Source organism: Acomys minous (genome assembly GCF_964271855.1).
Source record: "Acomys minous genome assembly, chromosome: 1".
Lineage (NCBI taxonomy): Eukaryota > Metazoa > Chordata > Mammalia > Rodentia > Muridae > Acomys > Acomys minous.
Genome location: NC_140483.1, coordinates 172,821,668 through 172,842,208, shown reverse-complemented (window position 1 = coordinate 172,842,208; position 20,541 = coordinate 172,821,668). Strand labels below are relative to the sequence as shown.

At 43.7% G+C, this 20,541-nt stretch overlaps 1 protein-coding gene across 8 annotated transcripts in view; it reads left to right on the top strand.

Moving 5' to 3' along the window:
• The window catches only part of FREM1 (FRAS1 related extracellular matrix 1), a 144,800-nt gene that overhangs the window by 77,958 nt on the left and 46,301 nt on the right, over positions 1-20,541 (top strand). For 7 of the 8 annotated variants that reach the window (XM_084777577.1, XM_084777575.1, XM_084777574.1 and 4 more), the window contains exons 20-24: positions 259-463; positions 3,958-4,102; positions 6,868-7,009; positions 10,351-10,546; positions 15,624-15,888. In XM_084777577.1, the coding sequence (XP_084633703.1) occupies positions 259-463; positions 3,958-4,102; positions 6,868-7,009; positions 10,351-10,546; positions 15,624-15,888 (953 nt within the window). Of the gene's footprint in view, positions 1-258; positions 464-3,957; positions 4,103-6,867; positions 7,010-10,350; positions 10,547-15,623; positions 15,889-20,541 lie in introns of those variants that run through there. The other variant, XM_084777581.1, reaches the window with a different exon arrangement.

The window sequence follows — 20,541 nt, the reverse complement described above, 5'->3', positions numbered from 1 at the left end:
CATCCTATGCTGTACATGGAGCACACTGAAATCTTAAGGAAAGAAGTGACAAAGATGAATAGGCTTCTTTTTACATTCTCATTATGCAGAAATGTTTTTTTTTCCCCTGGAACCCAGTATCTGAAGATGCCATGGGAAATTTGAAATGGGATATTTTTACATAAGTGGGGTGGATTTCTAAGCAGCCCTTTCAAAAGAAATGAATAGAGAAAAGGTTCTATTTCCTATGGCTGACTGTGCCGACCTGCTCCTGCTCAGGTGTGTGAGGGTCACGTGACACAGCTTGATTCTTCCATCATCAGTGCTGCTGACAGGGATGTTCCCAAGGACCCCTTGCTCTTCAGCATCACCCAGAAGCCCCAGCATGGCCTCCTCATCAGTGTGGCGATCAGCAAAGACTCTCCTCAGATCCAGGAGCTGAAACGTGAAATTCACAACTTCTCTATGGACCATCTCAGGAATGGTAGATCGTGTTTCATTTCTACTTACCTGCTGTTGCTGGTGTAAGAACCTAGCTCACCCAGGTGTGGGCTCTAACCAAGTTGTAATAGTAGAAAGAGAAATTAGGTTGTCGGGTACCGGAGGCTAGGGGTAGTGGGGAAAATGAGGAGCTGTGGATGGAAAGGGACAACATTTCAGTCACACAAGACAAAGTTGGAGGCATCTGTTGTGCACTGTGGTGGCTATGGTTAGTAATATGCAGTGTAGCTGAACGTTATTAAGAGAACACACATGACAATGCAATAACAAGAGAAGGTTGTGCACCTAAGTGGAATTTGAGCATGCCACAAGTTGTATGTGTATCAAAATGTCATGTTGAGTTTCATGCTTACAAAGTTTTGTTAATTAATACATAAATATAAAAACTGTTTTGCTCTACTAAAGATACTAAGGTCACAGAGATGCGGGGAAAGGAAAAGTCTGTACTTATCTCTTTAGTCAGAATTATGGACCAATGGGGGGGGCATACAGCCCAGCCAGACATTGGATGTGGTCGGTCAAAGATGTACTGGCACGTTTTATTTGAGTTTTAGAATAGCATTAACAATTATATTTGTGATTTTCAGTATTTTAACACAGAATTTTAATCATAATTAAAATATCCCCTTCAGACAATTCAGATCATGGCTTGTCTGCCAAAATTCCCACAGTTGAAGCAAATGTAGAGCCACATATAATAGCCACTCATTAGACTCTGGAGACAGTGTGGTCTTTAGGGAAATAACACTCTGGAAGAGCCTGAATTGGCTTTTAATTACGTTTTAAAAGACCTTATCCCATTTTCAATGTATAAAAATACTTTCAAAAGTTTAAGAAAGTATGTAGTTCTAGAATGGTGCCGAATCTCCTACTCCTTTCTTCTCTATGTCTTGTTTCCCCACCGTAAGATCTTTCTTCACCTTGGGTTGGTCAAGGCAGTGCCTTCAGGATGTGGGATGGGCGGGCAGAGCCGGGGGTGGGAGGGGTGGGGGGGGGAGGGGGAGGTAGAGTAGGGGAGGGGAGGGGAGGGGAGCTCTGTGTTCCTCCCACAGGAAGCCCACCTCCTCTCCAATCCTGTCTCCTCCCTGCCTAGTTTGTCTTAGTACTTTCTGGCTTTTTTCCTACTGTCTTTTAAGTATTTATTTCTCTAATTAGAATGTAGTCTCTTTGTCCCAAAGGTTATTTTGTAATAATTGCCAGTGTTGCATGTTTGAATCTGAAAAAACCAATTCATTGTCTCATTTTTTTGTGGATTGTAAAGAAATAAATTCTGGAACTTCAAGGCTGATAAGACCAAATCAGTCCCCATATGTGGCAAATGATATTGTTCCAAACTTAGGGAAAGGGAATAATACCTTAAAATGTACTCTCAAGAAAGCCTGATTTTTGTTAATATTTCTTTCTTTTCTTTTTTGGGGGGCTGGGTTAGATGATGGGCACCTGTATTCCCAGCACCTAAGGAGCCTGAGGCAGGAGGATCAAGGCTTTCAGGGCTTGCCTTAGCTACAGAGGGAAACTTTATCTAAAGGAAAATAAAACATACAGTTTAATTTTTTTACATTTATTTATTTATTTTGTGCATTTGAGGGAAATTGTGGGGTTGCCTATTTGCCATAGCTGATATGTGAAGGTCAGAGCATAACTTGTGGGATTCGGTTCATTCTTTCTACCACATGGATTCTGGGGCTCAGACTCAGGTGTGAAGATAAGAACCTTTACTTCCTGAGCCATTCAAAGGCCTAAGACAGTTTTTTAAAAGTGATATTATTGATTATTGTTATCAGATTAAATAAGCATCATGTACTCATTGTCTGAGTTTGGGTCGTATAGTCAAGTTGAACAAAAGTTTAAAATTTCTTACATAAGTGCATATTTTGATGACAATTTCAAATGTCAAGTTTTACTGATATTTTATTTTAATTAATTTATGGCTATATTAAGAGTTACAAACAATTTGAATATATTCTCACAAATATCCCACCCCTAAACACACAGAACTCACCAAACCCTTGCCATGTCAGGTGACTCACATTATAATCATCATTTTGTGTACATTCTAAATAGTACCTGGCATAGCTTTGACAGCTACAATGTTTTACTATATGGGTGTACTATAATTTTTCATAGCTGTTTCCTATTTTAAATAATCATTTTTCACTTCTTGCCATTAATGGCCATATGTCAGCAAATATTTTACATAAACCTCAGTATTTCTAGAGCTTTGTAGTAAGTTTTGAAAATAGTAAATTAAAATTTTCAACTGAATATCGAAAGGACCATTAGGTAGGCTTAGTTAGTATGACTAACGGTGGTGTGTTTGTTGGTTTGTTTGTTTGTTTTATTCACTGTACATCCCAGTCCAGTCACAGCACTCTCCCCATCTCTCCTCCCAGTCTCAACTTCCCATCCTTTTTCCCCTTCCTCCTTCTCCTCAGAAAAGGGAACTCCCGCCCTATACCCTGTACACCAGGGCTAAACACATCCTCTTCCACTGAGGCCAGATAAGGCAGCCCAGCTAGAGGAAGTGATCCAAAAAGACACTTTCCTTGTACTTTTGCAAGCAATAAAGAAATAGTAACATGTTCTATCTTCTGTTCATTTTTCCTTGCCTGCTTTACTCCATAAAGGTTTAAGTTTGTTTTTTTTTTTTTTATAGTGAAGTTGGAAATACTTACGATTCATTTCTGTTATGGCTCAAGACAGATTTTACTTTAATTTCCTATAAGAACACATTTTCTCAGATTCACTTAAACACCGTAATGTGTTTGTTCTTATATGGTTTCTGCATTTTCCTTATTTAAATAAGGAAATTTAATAGACTATTGCCACCCCGTGTCTGCTTCCCCCTTGGGGTATCCAGGCTTGTTGGGCGCCTGGCTGGACCGGAGGGAGTGACACTTAATGGGGTGGGTGGGTGCAACGCGGGGTCACAGTGGATGGTGAGTGTGGGAGAAACAGATTTCTTAGGAGGCGGGCTTCAGTGGGGCAGCTTGTTTAATCGCGGGGGAGGGGCAACAGCTTTTAAATCTTTGGGGAGTGGCTTTTGGGGTGAGTGTACATCATTGGCTAGGGCTAGGGTACTAAGGATGTCTCATTTGCATAAGGAGGAATTTCAGATGCTGCTAGACACGACCTTTTAAGGGGAGAGGAAGTTTCACCTGGCTGTCAGGCTGTGTGACCTTCTCAGGAGGGTAAGAGTGAGGACACAGGGCTATGCAGGCTCGGGGCAGGGATGGAGCTGTCCTACTCCTGTGATCTCGGGACAAGACTTCCTGTTTGGACACGTCCATACCCTACTCTTGCCCAGCTCCTCTGGTTCCACAGCTCCCCCACCCACAGACTGTGAATGACCTCATGTCACTCTAATGCACGGATGAGTAAGCTTTTTGAACAGTAAAGACTGATATTAAAACAGAGTGTCTGTGGCATGCGGATGGCTCAACACGAAGAAAGACCCTGTCCTTTTTCATCTTCCAGGAATGAAGCTGGCCTACGTCCATGATGACTCGGAGAGCTCTGCTGATGACTTTGTGGTCCAGTTGTCCGATGGGAAACATACAACACTTAAAACCATTTCCGTAAATATCACTCCCGTGAATGACGAGAAGCCAACACTAAGCAAGTAAGCTAACAGCTTTCCATCAGCTCCACAGGGAGAAGCAAGGTTTCCATCTATCCACCTCCTAGAACTGCCCTACCACTCAGGCATCAGGAGCTTCTTCCAGGGCAAATGCTAGGAAGCCAAACCAGTTAGTCGTTAAGTGATGTGATCTTTTCCTAAAAGTTCAAGTTTATTGTAAAAATAAAATAACTGAGCACATAGTACTAAAATGCATATGTGCATGCACGTATGCATGCTCTTGCATACTTGTGCACACACGTGCAAAGTGCAATCTATAACTCTAGTTACAATGTTGACAGCCAACAGTCCCCATGATAGATTTCATCAAACTTTTAACTAAAAGCGATAAAGGGAAATACTCAGTCCCACTTTGTTCATCTTCTTGGTTCTTCACTGTCTGCCAATCAGTTCTGCATCCCATAGTGGGGATGGTGGGATCAATAACCCACTATCCATATCAAAATGCTACTTCTTATAATCTTAGTATTGTGAACTGCACAACTTGTTGACAACTCTCTTCATGGGGTTACATTTCTGTAGTGCCAGCAGTTTCTTCTGCGATTGTCAACTGTCACAGTCCATAGACTCCAGGGATCTTTATGAGGCCAAGCAGGCCTTTAGGGCTAGCTGTAGACACGTGTTTGGTTCTTGAGATCTCCACTGAGACTCCCCCTTATTTAATGCTGTAGCCATTAAACATTAAATAGGTCATCTGAGTTTCACATGATAGAAACACCTTCCTAGAACCCTCCAAACTCCAAAAGGCTCCTGGACTATGTAGGGGAAAAGAGACCAGACAAGTCCCCACCTTACCCTGTCAGATTGTCATTGTTCCTTACTGGTTGCCAAATGCTCTGAAGAAAGCGTCTTGGGAAATGCTGATGAGAGTGTTTCGGAAGACTGATTCTCAGAATCAGTTCCATGAAGAACATATATGAAATGCCTGTGTCCTTATTTCAATGCTGGCATGTCAGATTGGCTTGACATCGATTTATAAAAGTGGAAGATGCTGAAATTCTGAAACCCAAGAGAAAGCAGGATGAATTTGGGGCAAGCCTGGGGTGATACAGTGACTTTCAGGTCAGTCTTGACTATATAGGAAAACCTGTGACCGGGGGTGGGTGGGAGGATTCTATGCTGTTACAAATCTCTGTAATCACCGCTTGAAGAATGCAGAAAGATGGAAACTGGTGTTTATTAGGTTCTTGCTAAGTGGCAGACACTTTGCTAATTCTTTTATACACATAAATTTTTTTTTTTAAAACTCCTTGGCCATTTGCTGACCAAGACCAGAGAAGGCTAGCCTCATTGCTAACCTCCAGGTAACAGCTACAGCTACAAAATCCCCAAATCGTTTTCAATCTTGCTTCAGAATCCATCCTTTGCTTAAAAAATTAATTAGCATAATTATTGATCATATTCATGGGCCAAAATGTGGCATTTCAATACTAATGCGTGAACTTCAGTGATCAGATCTGGTTGACTGGCCTGTCTGTCACCAGACATTTGTCACATCCCTTTCCTTCTTGTCTCCTGCAGAAGGAAGCAGTGGGTCCCACTTTCTCTTACACCTCTTACTTCATCCCAGAATATCTTCCTCTATTCTTTGTCTCCTCCTGCATCTCCGACTTCTGTTTCTTTCTTTCTGTTTTTAAGACCCAGGGCATAACTAGTGGTTAAGAAGTCTTGAGTCACGGCGAGTCAGCAGCCATTATCACATGTGTGACCTTAAATATTCTGTCTCCCTTTAAGTGGATGGGGATGAGGCTAACACTCTTCTCACAGGATTGTACAAGTAAGATATATAAAAGTCCTCCAAAGGTTGTGCATAGTGAATGGTCACAAATAGTCTTTGTCACCATTATAAGAAGCAGTTCTCCCCATTCTAGAAACACGAAGACAAGTCTGACCCCCTGTTCATTTCTCTGCAGAAGACCTTGTCTTTGCTGATGTCAGCTGTGAGGCTTGGTGCCCTTAGTCCCAAGGCTAAGGACTTCAGGCATCCCCATCTTTCTCAGAAGCAAATCTTCAAAGACAGATGAAAGTAATCATATGCTTTCACTGTGATCACAGAGGAGAGCCAGAACACTGGTGGGAAGAGAGCCCTTCCTTACTTGGTGAGGCTGGGGAAGCCCACCGTGTCCACATGGAAGTGGCATCTGCTCACTACCACATCTGGTCCTGCTCCCAGCTAGCTGTCCAGATGCCAGGAGCCAACCCGGCAGCTCCGTTTCTTTAGGACGATGAGCCTCTATAAAGACCACATGCACCAGGGCCTTTTCAGGAGGATAAGAGATTAAAGGACCAGAGATAACAAAAGAGTATCAACCTCAGGAAGGCACTCAGGAAGAGCCTTGGGACACTATATAAGTTGGTTTCAGTAGAGCTCTGTCTAGTTGGAACTATACCTGACCTACTTTCTTCATGGAGACATTGTAAGCATGAAACTAAAGAATGGAAGCAAAACCGTCATATACACTACATCTAACATAAAATTATAACGTTCTACACATGTGAGCCACGTGAAGCATCTCTCACCAGCACCCTAGTCATGGCTGCTGGGTCACACTCCCTTTACAGACTTTGGTCACACTCCTTTTTCAAACTTCGATATACGACTCAGTTTCCAGTACTTTGGATGTTGATTATTATTTTTTAATTCTTGAGGTTGGGCCCTGTGATAATCCGTGATAACCAAAGTGTCTCCTGGTGGATTATGCCTTCCGTTTTCATACCAACGCTGGCGTTTTCCTTCCTTTCTACAGGAAGGCTGAAGTCTCAGTGGCTGTGGGCGATACGCGCGTTCTGTCGAGTGCTGTTCTTTCAGCCATAGATAAAGACTCACCCAGGGAGCAGATTCACTATGTATTTGAAAGACTTCCCAGAAATGGGGAACTTCAGCTTAAGGTAAGGGGCCCTTTAAAAACAATTCACTCATTTTTAATGTACGTGTGCCTATGTGAGCGTGTATGTGTCACGTGTGTGCAGGCACCCACGGAGGTGAGAGTTTTTGGAGCTGGAATTATAGGTGCTTGTGAGCTGTCTGAAGTGGTTGCTGGGAAGCAAACCCTGGTCCTCTGTAAGAGCAGTGTAGGCTCTTAGCCGCCAAGCAGTCTGTCTAGCCCCAGAGTGGCCTTTAACCTTCATTTCCCAAGGTAGATATGAATCTTATCAGCACGCGCACTTGTACAGTTAAATTCACTCTTGGCTATGCACAGTTTTCACTCAAAGGTAGAATATTTGTTTTTTTCCTGTTAAGAAAACTTTTAACTCTGTTACCACTCTTCCTTTCCCTCCCTCCCCCGCTCCTTCCCTCCCTCTTCTGCTTGTATGTCTTCACTCCTTCCTAAGGTCTGTGTCCGCCTCTCTCACTTCTCTCCCACTCCGATCGCTTCTCTCAGTTTCTCTGCCAGGCCCTAAGCCACCCTCAGGAGCATGGCAACACTTGAAACCTGTCTTGATTGCGGGTCTTTATTCTGGAGTCTCTCTTCCCAGCCCCATGAAGGTGTGCTTGAGAGGACAAAAATCTTGAGTCAAAAACTACACTAGGGGGAAACTTCCCGGTCACTGATGCCTGTCACATCTCAGTGACTGCTGCATTAGGATCCAGCAAACCGCACGACCGTAAAGCAACACTCCTGGGTTTGTACACATTCCCAAACCTAATGCTTTAATAGATGGTGAAAAGCACGGGAACGTGGAGGCACACGAAGGGTTAAGCCACTCTGGTTCTGTTTCAGGAGCTTGTTCGTGCCCTCTTGATTTCTCTTAGTCCTGTAATAGCACATTTCTAGGCTATTCAGATTATAGGCACCATGGTAATGACCAATCTATCGTGACTCATGGGTCAGCCACTGGAGAAGGTCAGCTGACTCGTGTGGGTCACATGGCTTACTTGAGTGGTGGCTGGAGACCAGCAAGGACCTCTAGCCAGCCTCGGTGTGGTTACCTGAATGCTTGGGTCTTAATCTAATGCAGCTCGGTTTGGAATAGGAAAGCAACCAGGATTCATTCTGTGGGGAACAGCTTGACTGTCACAGAGTGTGGGTACCATAGAGAGTCAGAGAGAAGGGCAATCACTGATTTAAATTGAGGTACAGCTGTGTCCTTATTTCATTTCCAAGCGTAATGAGGCGGAAACCCAGTGAGAGCGCACACGCTTTGGGTGGCTTGGGGCCTGAGTTGCTTCAGCTATGAGAAGATCCAGATGGGTCCAGGGCCCCAGCAGGCTGCACACCGTTTTCTCACACCTCCCTCGGGCTCACTGAGGCTTGCTAGCTGAGGCTAGGGACCAGGCCTCCAGCCCCCCTGGACTCTCAAGACTTATTTTCTTGTTAGTTCCCCTTCATATTTTTTTTTCATTTTGAGATTCTCTCTTTTTTTTTTCCTTCCCTTTTTCTGGCATCAAATGATCCTGCCATGCCAAACTCAATGCAAAGGAAAAATTAGAAACTAGAGGGCAAAAATGCCTTGCCCTATTGTTATTTTCTGGGACAGTATTATCAAGAGGAAAAGTTAAATAAGATCCTATGCTGCCTGCTTTTAAAAAAAAGAGTCTGTTTGAAAATCTTTATTTACAAATATATCTCATGAAAGAAAGAAGAAAAAGAAAAAGCCCAGCTTAACTACTGCACCTTAAATAACTTTACCAGCAGACTTGCAGTAAAACCTAGGGCTGCAAATGTCAGGTAGGCAAAAATATTAAAGAAGAAGGAATCCCACCAAGTAGAAGAGCTCAAGAGAAGTGATGATGTAATGGAAGGAGAGCCTAGGCCTCGCTGGGAGCTGGGCATGGATGACCAACCAAAGAGAAGACACAAAGGACTTAAACGTGTTTTAGCCTGCTAGCCAGCCAGGCACACCGCAGTGTAGTTCATATTGTGAATCACTGAAAATGATGTTTTCCTCCAGTTCTATTGCATGACTTTTTGTGACCTATTCTTTTTTTTTTAAATATATTTTTATATAAATATATACATTTATATTATTAAACATATATATAATAAACTACCTACAGCAATAAGAACTATGAAACAATCAGGATTTATAAAAATGTTACAGTCATAGTGTTTTGGCTATTTGTATTTGGAAACCTTGAAGAAAACATCTTTCCTATCTTGGCGAGTCTAAAATTCTGACTGTAATTCAAATCTATTATATCTCATCATTGTCAACTTAAAACATCTATCTAGACCAAAAACATTTTAACCGCTAAACATCTAAGCTTAATTATAAAACTAAACAATCTGGTCTTCAACCCTGTCAGAGACTTGAGAAGGAATAAAATGAATTATCTGAGTAGACAGGAAGTGCAGGTTAGCAGCTTCCAAAATGAGAAAATGACAGAGACAGTTTGCTGCCTGAACAGTCACCCAAAACTCTCTATAATGTTGGAGCATCATCTTCAGCCTTCTGGCCCAATATATCTGACAGACATATTGGTGAGCTACTCTTAGGGCAAGCTATGATCGGAACTTAAGAGAATCAAAGTAGGGTTATTAATACAATATAGGTTTAGTATTTTATCCCCTAATACTTTCCCAGTCCACCAGCCTATAAGTCTCTTCTAAAAAAAAAAAAAATCCAAAATTTCTGCTCCAAACTGTGAAAAACCCATGTTTAGCTAGGGCTGACTTGATGTAGATACATTAACCGTGTATACTTTCTACTTACTGTGTGTGTGTGTGTGTGTGTGTGTGTGTGTGTGTGTGTGTGTGTGTGTGTGTGTGTTGGGAATATGACAGCTCTCTATAGGTTTTAGTAAGGCTAGACAGTGGGCTGGGAAAATGCTAATGCATTCTGGTTTTGTGTTACCCAATGATCTCAGAAACACAAGCCATGTTAGGGGAGAAAAAAGGATTTTATTAGTTATACAAAACTTACAACTAAAATAAATAAAAAGAGGGAATTCCAAAAGAAACACATCTAATTTTTAAGCAGCCAATTCCGGCAACTGATTGCCTGCCTGGTCTCGTTAATTGGGATATTTAATCAGCATGATTACTGATGATAAATACCTCGGAAGCACCAGTGCTGGTGAATGACTTTGTCAAAAGTCCTCTGCTTGAAGCTGTTTTTCAGCCAAGGTCTTTAATTATTTTAATATATTTCTCTGGAAAAAAATATAACGGCAGAAGCTAATGTAGAATTTTCCCCATAGTGTCCCTAGCAGAGGTTTCGGGGCATGGGGAAAATATCCATTGACAGTTGGGGAAGCCAGGGCACTGCCTGACAGTGGCACCTTTCAGATAGGGAGGGACTGGGTCCCTCTCTCAGCTGGCATGCAGTGCACCCAGGAGGATGTGGACCTGAACATGCTGAGATACACACACACTGCTAAGATGGATTCCCAGGATGGAGACAGCTTCACCTTCTACCTCTGGGATGGGGACAACAGATCGCCTGCGTTTGACTGTCACATCATCACGGAAGACGCTAGAAAAGGTAAGAGTGTAGTTAGTTACCCATGCTTCCCGGGCCCAGTGGTTGTCAGTAGAAATGAGCTGCTGTAAGGCCACACATACAGGCCAAGAAACTTCCTGACTTCCTTCCACAGGCATACTCAACACAAAATAGCAAAAACAAAGAAAGAAAGGAAAATGTTTAGCCATGGAAACTAAGTTCTTGATATTGAGCTGCCGCCATTCTATAATTTATGATTATAACTTGTACCAGGAGATTAAGAATCACATTTGTTTGCAATCCCAGGGTCTGAACATTTTCAGATTAATCAGTCTTTGATCCATAATGCATGCTTCATTGACTGAACGTTTCCTTGTTTTGCCTTGCTTGTCAGGATGCTCAGAATTAAGCCCAGTGATTTAAGTGCAATTTTAAAAACTCAACAACTTTATTTCATGTATGTGGTATAATTACAATTGTCCTGATATTTTGTTTTGTTTTGAGACAGGGTTTCTCTGTACAGCCATTGGCTGTCCTGGACCCACTCTATAGACCAGGCTGGCCTTGAACTCATAGAGATTCACCTGCCTCTGCCTCTCCCCGCCCCCGCCCCCTGATCCACAGAGTGCTGGGATTACAGGCATGAGCTACTGTGCCTGACTCCTGAGTTATTTCTTTATATGAGTTAATCCTAATTCTTTTGTTGCTTATATTTCATTTCATTTACTTGTTCTCCAGTTATAAAATGTGTTCTATGATCAAGGATAGTCAGAGAGATAAGGTAGATGATTCTGAGTATATTTATTCTTCCTGTAAAAACATCACTGTGCTGGTTGGGTTTTGACAAGTTGACATCTGTTAAGGGGGAGCCTCAGTTGCCTCCATCAGATTGCACTGAGGGCAATTCTGGGGGTATTTTCTTGGTTAATGGTTGATGTAGGAAGGCCCATTCCACTGTGGATGGCACCACCCCTGGGCAGGTGGTCTTGGGTTGTAGAAGAAAGCAGGCTGATGATACCATGGGAACAAGCTAGTAAGCAGTGTCCTCCATGGTCTCTGCTTCAGTTCCTGCCTCCAGTTCCTTGCGGATGGACTGTGTGACCTGTCAGCTGAAGCCCTTTCTTTACTCAGGTTAACTTGTTCTATCACCACAACAGAAACCTAACTAGGACCATCATGTACATAAGATGTTCAGGCAAATGGAACCCGCCATTGTTTTGGCACCAGCAGGTGACATAGTCAGTGCAAGCTATCTTCTCACTGCCTTAGCATCACAGCACGGGGGGTGAGGGTGAGGGTCGGAGCCATTCCACAGGCACCTGGGCCATCTCCTGTCCAGTCACCTCTTCCATAGCTGCTTGGGAAATGAGAGGCTGAGGAAGACCTCATGGACCAGGGTCTTATCAACTCTGCTTGAAGGCAGTTCATCTTTCTTATATGCCTTCCAGTGGCCGAATCCCAGTCATAGGCTGTGTTCAGGGAAGTCGGGCAATAGAAACTTCAGCATGCAGCCAGAAAAAAAAATGATCCTTGGTTACTAAGAACGTCACCACACCCCACCATAACTGACATGCATTTGTTTTTAAACGGCTTTATGAAACCTTGTAGTAAGTAGACAGATGTATTTATCCACGAATGGTTCAGGAGCTCAGAATTTCTCTTGTTTCTTTGTATGTTGCTTTGCCCTGTTTTCCTGTTGTTTTTTATTTATGCTACTTAATGTGACCTTTATAAATTGCTTATGTTTCTCACGACTTCACAAGTATCTTTTAAAGAGATCTACTTATATTTTTGATTTAAAAAATTTTTTTGTATGTGTGTGAGCTTGGTTCGCATGTTATGTCTGTGTACCTCATGTGTGCCTGGTACCCATGGCAGACCAGAAGAGGGTGCCAGACATCCTGAAACTGGAATTACAAATGGTTTGTGAGCTGCCATGTGGGTGCTCAGAACTGAATCCGGGTTCTCTGCAAAGAGCCTTCAGCTGCCTTAGCTGGTGAGCCATCCCCCCGGCCCAAGCATAACTTATCTCAAGCAGAGCCAGACTGAGTAGCCGGGTCATACCGTCTCCTCTGCACAGAACATCTGCCTAGTTCTGTCTGTGGCCTGTGATAAAAACTCCTGTCATCTTCCAGCTGTGATGTGATGTGATGTGTTCTGACTTCCACGGTGGCAGAAAGGATGCCTTTAGGGGATGTTTAGGATGCACAGGTGTGCAGTTTACCCATACTCACCCTCTGTCTTCACAGCGCTGGAGGGCAGCATCAAGACAAGAGCTGGAGGTACATGTGTGGTGTAGTGTGTGTGGTATATGACTGTATGTGTGAGTGTGTGGTGTAGAATGTGCAGCGTAGTGTGTGAGTTTGTGTGTGTTGTGTGTTGTGTGTGTGTGTGTCTATATGGGTGTGTTTGTGCACTGGTTGCCCTTGTTAGAAATACTTATCTAAAAACTGTACCATCTCAGGCCAACAAAATGTCTCAGTGGGTAAAGGAACTTGCCACCAAGCCTGACAACTTAATTTCAATCCAGCAAACCCACATGGCGGGAAGAGAGAATCAATGCCTGAAAATCAAAGTGTCCTTTGACCTACACATCACAACACATACACACACACACACACACACGCGTGCGCGCGCGCGCGCACACACACACACACACCAAATAAATACATGTAAAAATAAATTATACTGTCTTGATGTTTTATTTTCATTTTTGTTTTCTCAAGAGACTTGTCTTTGTTACTTTCCTATTGCTGTGAAGAGATACTGTGATGAAGGCAACAGTGGGCCATCCAGCTTTAGAGGCAAGTCCACAGCCTTCATGGTGGGAAGCACAGCAGCAGACAAGCAGGCATGGCTCTAGAGCTGTCGCTGAGAGCTTACATCTGATCCACAAGCTAGGAACAGAGAACTGGCTGGAAATGGCCTGTATGTTTGAAACCTCAAGGCCCACCCCCAGGGGCACACCTTCTTCAGCAGGCCACACCTCCTAATCCTTCCCAATCAGGTCCATCAATTGGGTACCAAGCATTAAAACATACGAGCCTACAGGGCCATTTTCAATCCCTAATAAATCTTATTGGATTTTGTGTGGATTTTTTAATCTGTTATTCCATATGTTATCCTTCTTGTTGGATATTCACCCGTTTAGCATGGATTGTTGAAGGAGTGTCACAGTGCACTGGTTATGAGTTGAACTTATAATGAATGACTTAAAGCCAATTCAACTTTCAGTAAGGGATAGCCTCTAGCATGAAGTAGTGCCTCCACATGCCAACTTCCTCAGTTGTAGTCTGGGGCTTGGGCTAAAGCTCCCACCTGCAGTACAGCCCCACTTCTGTGCCCAACATGAAGCAGCCCTGTTCATTTTTATCATTTACTTATTTCACAGTGTTAAGAATTGAGTTTGATCTTTGCGCCTGCTAGGAAAGCACTTTATAACTGAGCTACATCTCTAACTCAAAGCTTTATGTTTTAGATATGGTCTTTTTAATGGTACTCTGGCAAATGAGACTGGACTATAGCTCCTGCTTTGTGGGATATCATCAATCTACATGCTAATCATGTGTGCTCATTTATACACTCATCCAGGCATTTTCTTTAACTTTAAAAACTAAGTGTATTATAAAACAAGTCCTCGCTTCTTCTGTGAAGTGTCCTCTTGGTCCCTTTGACTCATTCTTGTTAGTTAGAAATGACTTGCCAGGTGGTGGTACCACACACCCTTAATCCCAGCATTTGGGAGGCAGAGACAGACAGATCTCCAAGTTCAAGGCCAACCTGGTCTACAGTTCTAAGACAGCTAGAGCTACACAAAGAAACTCTGTCCCCTAAACAAGGAAAGGCCTTTCCATGCAGGTTAGCTTTGTCTTGAGCACAATTTGGACATTGTATGTTACAGTCCCCATCCCTGTGATCAAATACTTAAGAAGCAATTTGGAGGGAGAGGACTTATCCTGGCTTATAGAGCTAAGGGGACAGCCCATCATGGTTGGGAAGGCATGATGGTGGAAACTTGAGGCAGCTAGCTACCCATTTTGCATCCACAGTCAGGAAACAGAAACACGAAGACTGGTGCTCAGCGTGCCTTCACTTTTCATGTATTCTGGCCCCGTCTTTTAATGATGCTGTGTACATCCGAGGTGACTCCTTAGCGCTCACAATCTCCTGAAACACTGTAATTGACGCACCCAGAGTTGTGTTTCAGTGACGATTCTAAAGCCAAACAAGTTAACAATGAAGAGTCGCCATCACAGGGATCACAGTTAAAAAAAAAAATGTAAACATTCTGAGACTGTCATACATGAGAGCCGTATTTGCAGTGTTTCCACCCTCCTCTCTCCTCCCCAGATCCTTCTGTTTCTTCAGTGCACCTCCTACTCCCTTTCAAATCACTGGCCTCTTCTTCTCTAATTACTTATTGCTACACACACACACACACACACACACACACACACACACACAACCCGCTGAGTCCCTTTAGTGGTGATCATATGTACGTATGTTTAGGGCTAACCCCTTGGGATGGGATAAGCTAACAGGGCCTCTTTCCTGGAGAAGACTGCTTCTCCCTCTTTCAGGAACCATTCATTGCTGATCGTTCTCCATCTAAGGGTTGACTGAGCCTTGTGAGATTTCTCTCATACATACTGGCATGTCAACTGGTGTTGTCATTTTGTAGGCCTTGTTTAGCTAACCATATTGTTACAATGTCATGGGCGGCTTCCCCATCCTATATGATGAGAGACATCCCAGTCCTCTGACTTCCAGTCTTTCTGGCCCTTCTTCCCCTATGTTCCCTGAGCTTTGTGATGTAATGTATCTGCTGGGGGTTAGGGACCCCAAAGTCAGTTGTTCTCTGCATTTTAACCTCTTATGGATTTCTGTGATGGTTACATCTCCTGCAAAAAAAAAATGTTCTTTGATGAGGGATGAGAGAGCTTAGAGCTGAGTAGGACTGTTGGTTGCTTTTCTTGCTTGGCAGCTTGCATAGTGCCTTTGATGCTCAAAGAGCCATTCTCAGGGATGAGCCTTCCAGGTCTGACAGTGTGTGATGCCTTCAGCAGCGGCCGTTGTGTGTTTTAAGTATGAATCTTAACTAAAACCCCTTGCCACACAGGTGATATTGTCATTCATGCAAAGCCACTCGTGGTAGCCGAAGGGGACAGAGGTTTCTTGACAACGGCCACTCTCCTGGCTGTGGATGGAGCAGACAAGCCTGAGGAATTGCTGTACCTCGTCACTTCCCCACCACAATACGGCCAGGTGGAGTACGTTCACTATCCTGGAGTTCCCATCACCAGCTTTAGCCAAATGGACATAGCAGGACAGACAGTCTGCTACGTACACAAGAGCAGGGCGGCCATCCACAGTGACAGCTTCAGGTAAGCCCATGACATTTTTCTGAACCCCTTCCTTAATGCTTAGGAAGAGACATGGAGTGAGGTTAGTGAACCCCACTGCACCAGCCATTTTACTATGTGTTTCTCTAACATTGTACATAGCCCAAGGGTACATGAAACAATGTTATCTTTTAAAGAAAGGGACCTTAAGTCCTATTCTGGTTCTTCCATAGCTGTGTTTTCTTCTGTTTCCTGACTGTGAGGAAGGGAAAAACACACTATTAAAGTGGCAGAAGCAAGGCAAACAACCAGGGCCACGGTTACAAAACTACACGTGGTAAGTAGATCTGTGTGCAAGCTCTTCGTTGAAAGGAACACAAAGAACCGAGAAGGCCCTCGCTCCAGAAAGACATAGGGATGTAATTTCCCCGCTCTGAATGCGTTTTTCTATCCGAGGAGAAGGCACATATTAGCATAATAAACTTGGCATGAGCAGACACTGCCTTTTGACACAACATGTTCCTGTAACTATATCATAAATCACGTTGTCACAAAGTGGATCATATTTCCCCATAGAAACCGTGTTGTAATTGGGGACTGTGCACCTGCTCAAGGGTTCAGTAGCAAATAAATCATTGGGATGAGTAACGATCTGGGGTGAAAAGGCATAGAGACAACGCTAATGCAAATCTGCATCCATTTAAAATGTGTAAATTTGTTTCTAGTCTCCCAAAACGGGAGAAATTCTGACGGCTCTATCTAATGATGGGGGAAACTGGCTGGACATGTGGTCCTTGATGAAACTGGAGATCCTGGCCAGGGGTAAAGACCAGGCAGTCTTGCATTAACCACTGGGTGTGTGATCCAGCCGTTACTTTTACTAGTGAAAGAACATTAGTTTGTCTGCCATATATAGGACTTTTTTTTTTCTGAGACAGGGTTTCTCTCTGTAGCATTGGCTGTCCTAGACTTGCTTTGTAGACCAGGCTGGCTTTGAACTCACAGATATCCACCTGCCTCTGCCTCCCTGAGTGCTGGGATGACAGGTGTGTGCCACTGTGACTAGCTTATACAGGATTTCCCCAGTAAGATGTTTACCGAGTCCATTTAACGGTCTGAAGGGCACTGTCAAGTAGCATAAGCATAGCAGACTCATGTATTGTCCGGTGGGTAATCTAACCCCCATGAGCTATAAAGGCACCTACATTTAAATCCCCCTCTTCTGGGCCATATTTTACCTATCCAGATTCCTGCTGTGATGCACAGTCTCAATGTCAGTGAGGACAACGTTGCTCACCATTTGAGTTTCAAAGGTGATTTCTGAGGGATGGTTTGGATTAAGTCAGGTGTTACATAACAACAAAAACACTGACAGATATATTTCCTACCACCCTCTCTCTTTCGTATGTGTGCTCATGTGGGGGTGGCGCACATGTGTGTGCAAATGCATGTACATGCGGAGGACAGAGAATAGCCGTGGGTGGTGGTCTTCAAATGCCACCTGTCTTGTTTTTGAGATAAGGTCTCTTAGCCTTGACCTTACTCAACAGGCTGGGCTGGCAGGCCACCGAGCCCTGGAACCCTCTTGTCTCTGCCTCTAGCACTAGGCTAGCAAGTAGACTAATACACTCACTCAGCTTTCTTATGTGGCTTCTAAGGTTCAAATCCAAGCCCTCGTGCTTTCAAATCAGGCCCGTAACTAACTGATCCATCTCTCCTGTCCCCACTTCCTCTTTATAGAGGTCTTAAAACAGGAAGAAAATGATCTAATCAGGTAACCTCTTCATCGAGTTTGTGCTTGAGGCTTGTTAGGCATTAGTGAAAACATCAGAAGGGAGACATTCCTTTTCTAGTTGGCTCGCGTGTTTAAGTGGCGTGTTGCCATGGTCAAAATATAGGCTCAGGGTCATTTACTGCCTGTGTGACTCACAGCTCCATGAATTTCATCAAGGGACGCTCCACTCATACTGTGGGGTTGAATACTGTTCACTGTCCTTGCCAAACCGAGTCATCACAAGGAGGCTTCGATCAACTAGGTATGTGAAGTGCATATAACAGCATTTGGCACCCAGGAAGAACTGAGTTAGCACTGGCTGCCATTGTCTTTATCCTGGTGTTGCCCTCGTTACTTATTATATTCTTTCCTTGGCCGCTGTCTTGCCTTCCATCTCACAGTAGCAGGCAGGACTGTGACAGTGTAAGGAAAGCTTGGACAGGTGTGGTTGGTTCCTTTCTGCTAAGGAAAATGGGTGCTCCTGGGCTCCATGCATGCCTGTCACAACCAGGGCTTTTGACTGTATAGCCATTTGGGGGGGGGGGTCCTTTGCTTCAGACATTAATGGCTGCAGGAGGAACTGGTGAGCTGGCTGAGGAAAGCAGCTAATGAATACATACATACAGATGTAGGGAAGTGAATGTGAGGTGCTAAGATGGCGAAAAGCTAACCCCAAATGCCTTACTTAGGACTGGTGGCCCTGTGAAATGCCTGGTTCATGTCAGCGGGAGTCACCGTAGCTGGCATTTTAAAAGCTAGTTTTCCTCGGAGTGTCTACTTTATTTAGCTCTTTAGAACACTATAAAATCTAAATGCTTGGGCCTCATGCCAGTTTTGGTAGGTCCAATCTCAGCTGGAATATGTGTTTTGAAAGGCTCTGTAAGAGTCCGTTTCTTCCGGGCCAGCATCCCTGAGTGGGCCTAGTCCGTTGCTCTTAGTGTGTTCTGAGCCTCCATGTGAATTTCCACCAGGAGGGCTGGTTCCAAGGGCCTCTGGGCCTCGCCTCAACATAGTGACTAGACATCACTTTGTTTTGTGTCTTGACATTCTGTTCTCTGCTTGGTTTTGCATCCTGGGTTGTTTTTTTTTTTTTTTTTTTTTTTGAGGGTTTTCTTCAGCAGCAAATTGTGGCCTGACTTCCTGGAGCCTGGGTTTCTGGTGATAGGAAGATGCGAAACCGTGTGGGCTGATGGAGGAAGAGGCTGTGAGGAGACAAAGTACTGGAGAGTGGGAGGCTGGCCCTGCTGGCTCACTCAGCCTTCTGAGTGGTCCCAGGAGAGGTGGTCCCAGGTTGGCGTGGATGGGCTCCACCAGTTCCTCATATTTCGTTTCCTCTTTTTAAGGATATGAGCCCCAGTCTCAGTCCCCTTAAGGAACATCTACTCAGGAATTAAGAAATTGTTTTCTTGAATATATTCTTGTAGCGCTTATGGGACTGAGATTTTAATATGTAAGTAGTTCTGGTTTTTAGAGTTAAAAGGTTTCCTTCTAAGAACATTTGTTTAAATTGAAAAGTAAACTGATATAGAGCAGTGGTTCTCAACCTGTGGGTCAGGACCCCTTTGGGGGTCATGTATCAAATATCCTGCACATTAGATATTTGCATTATGGCTTAGAGCAGTAGCAACATCACAGTTATGATGTAGCAACGAAAACAACGTTATAGTTAGGAGTCAGCTCAACATGAGGAACTGTATTGAAGGGGCACAGCATTTGGAAGACCGAGAACCACTGCTATAGAGCAAAGTAGCAAATTCCAAGGGTCAAGATAGTATAGGTGTGTGGCAAAGATCACCAAGACGGCCTCCGAGTGACTCGGGATTAGAAACCAGGGCTACAGGGAGGAACACAAAAGGTCCAAAGCATTCATCCTGCCCAGTGCCTTCATCACTTAACTGCAAGCAAGCTCCTGCTGCCCAAACACTCGCCTTGTCTTGGCCGTGGCACAGACACTTTCTCTGTGTCTTTCTTCCGGGTCTCAAACCACAACCTTGAGAGTGATTCCGTTGTTATGGGTTTGTGCACAGAATCCTAAGGCTTTGAGCGACAAAGGCATTACCCAACGGGCATAACGACTGTGCATGGAGACCTACTTAGGGGCTGAGAGCTTGTCTCAGATGAAGTATTCTTTGCGCGCTGTACCTTTTTTGTAGCAAAAAAAAAAAAAAAATCTGTGGAGACTCTGTTTGCGCAAAGGAAGCCCCTCAATGTGTCATTCTGATCTGGGGCCAGCGGACTTGCATATTCATAATGGAAGAGCCTCGCATCTGCCCAAGATCCACATTTTAATCTTGTCATTTCGCTCACCCAATCACGGGCTACTGTGCTGTTTGTCAGGTGGCTCCAAACCAAAGCCGAGTGCCTGTTTTAATGAAAGTGTGATCATGGTGCTTTTTAAAAATTAAATATATGCAACCAATCTAATCACCCAGATTTATGTTGCTTGCTGTTAAATTTGGCAAGGAATTTGGCTGGGTAAGAGAAATGAATTTTATGGTAGAGAAATTTTCCCCTTTCGCTTTTTAATGTAAGATGTGGCAGCATTAATTAAATAGGGTTTAATGGTTGAATTTTACCTTCTGCAAAAATATTTTGTGAATCATAAATTTTCCCTGCATTGTTTGGTGCTGCTGGCCTGGAAGAGAGATTTGGCAGCCCGCTCTAGGACAGATGACATGGAGCGATTAGCAAGCTGACTTCGGCTGCTGGCGGATGGGCCCTGAAAGAACATGTTAATGTCCTCCATTTTGACATGCCGGCTGGACTTTTTTTTTTTTCCTGAGGAGCTGGCACTATTTATGATTCCATTTTTATCTTCTAAATGCCATGACAGATGGCAGATTCTTCAGCCAACTCCATTGCCAGGAAATGCAGAAAAGCTTGACAGCACTGTGGTAGTGGTAAAATCAGACAAGGCCTGA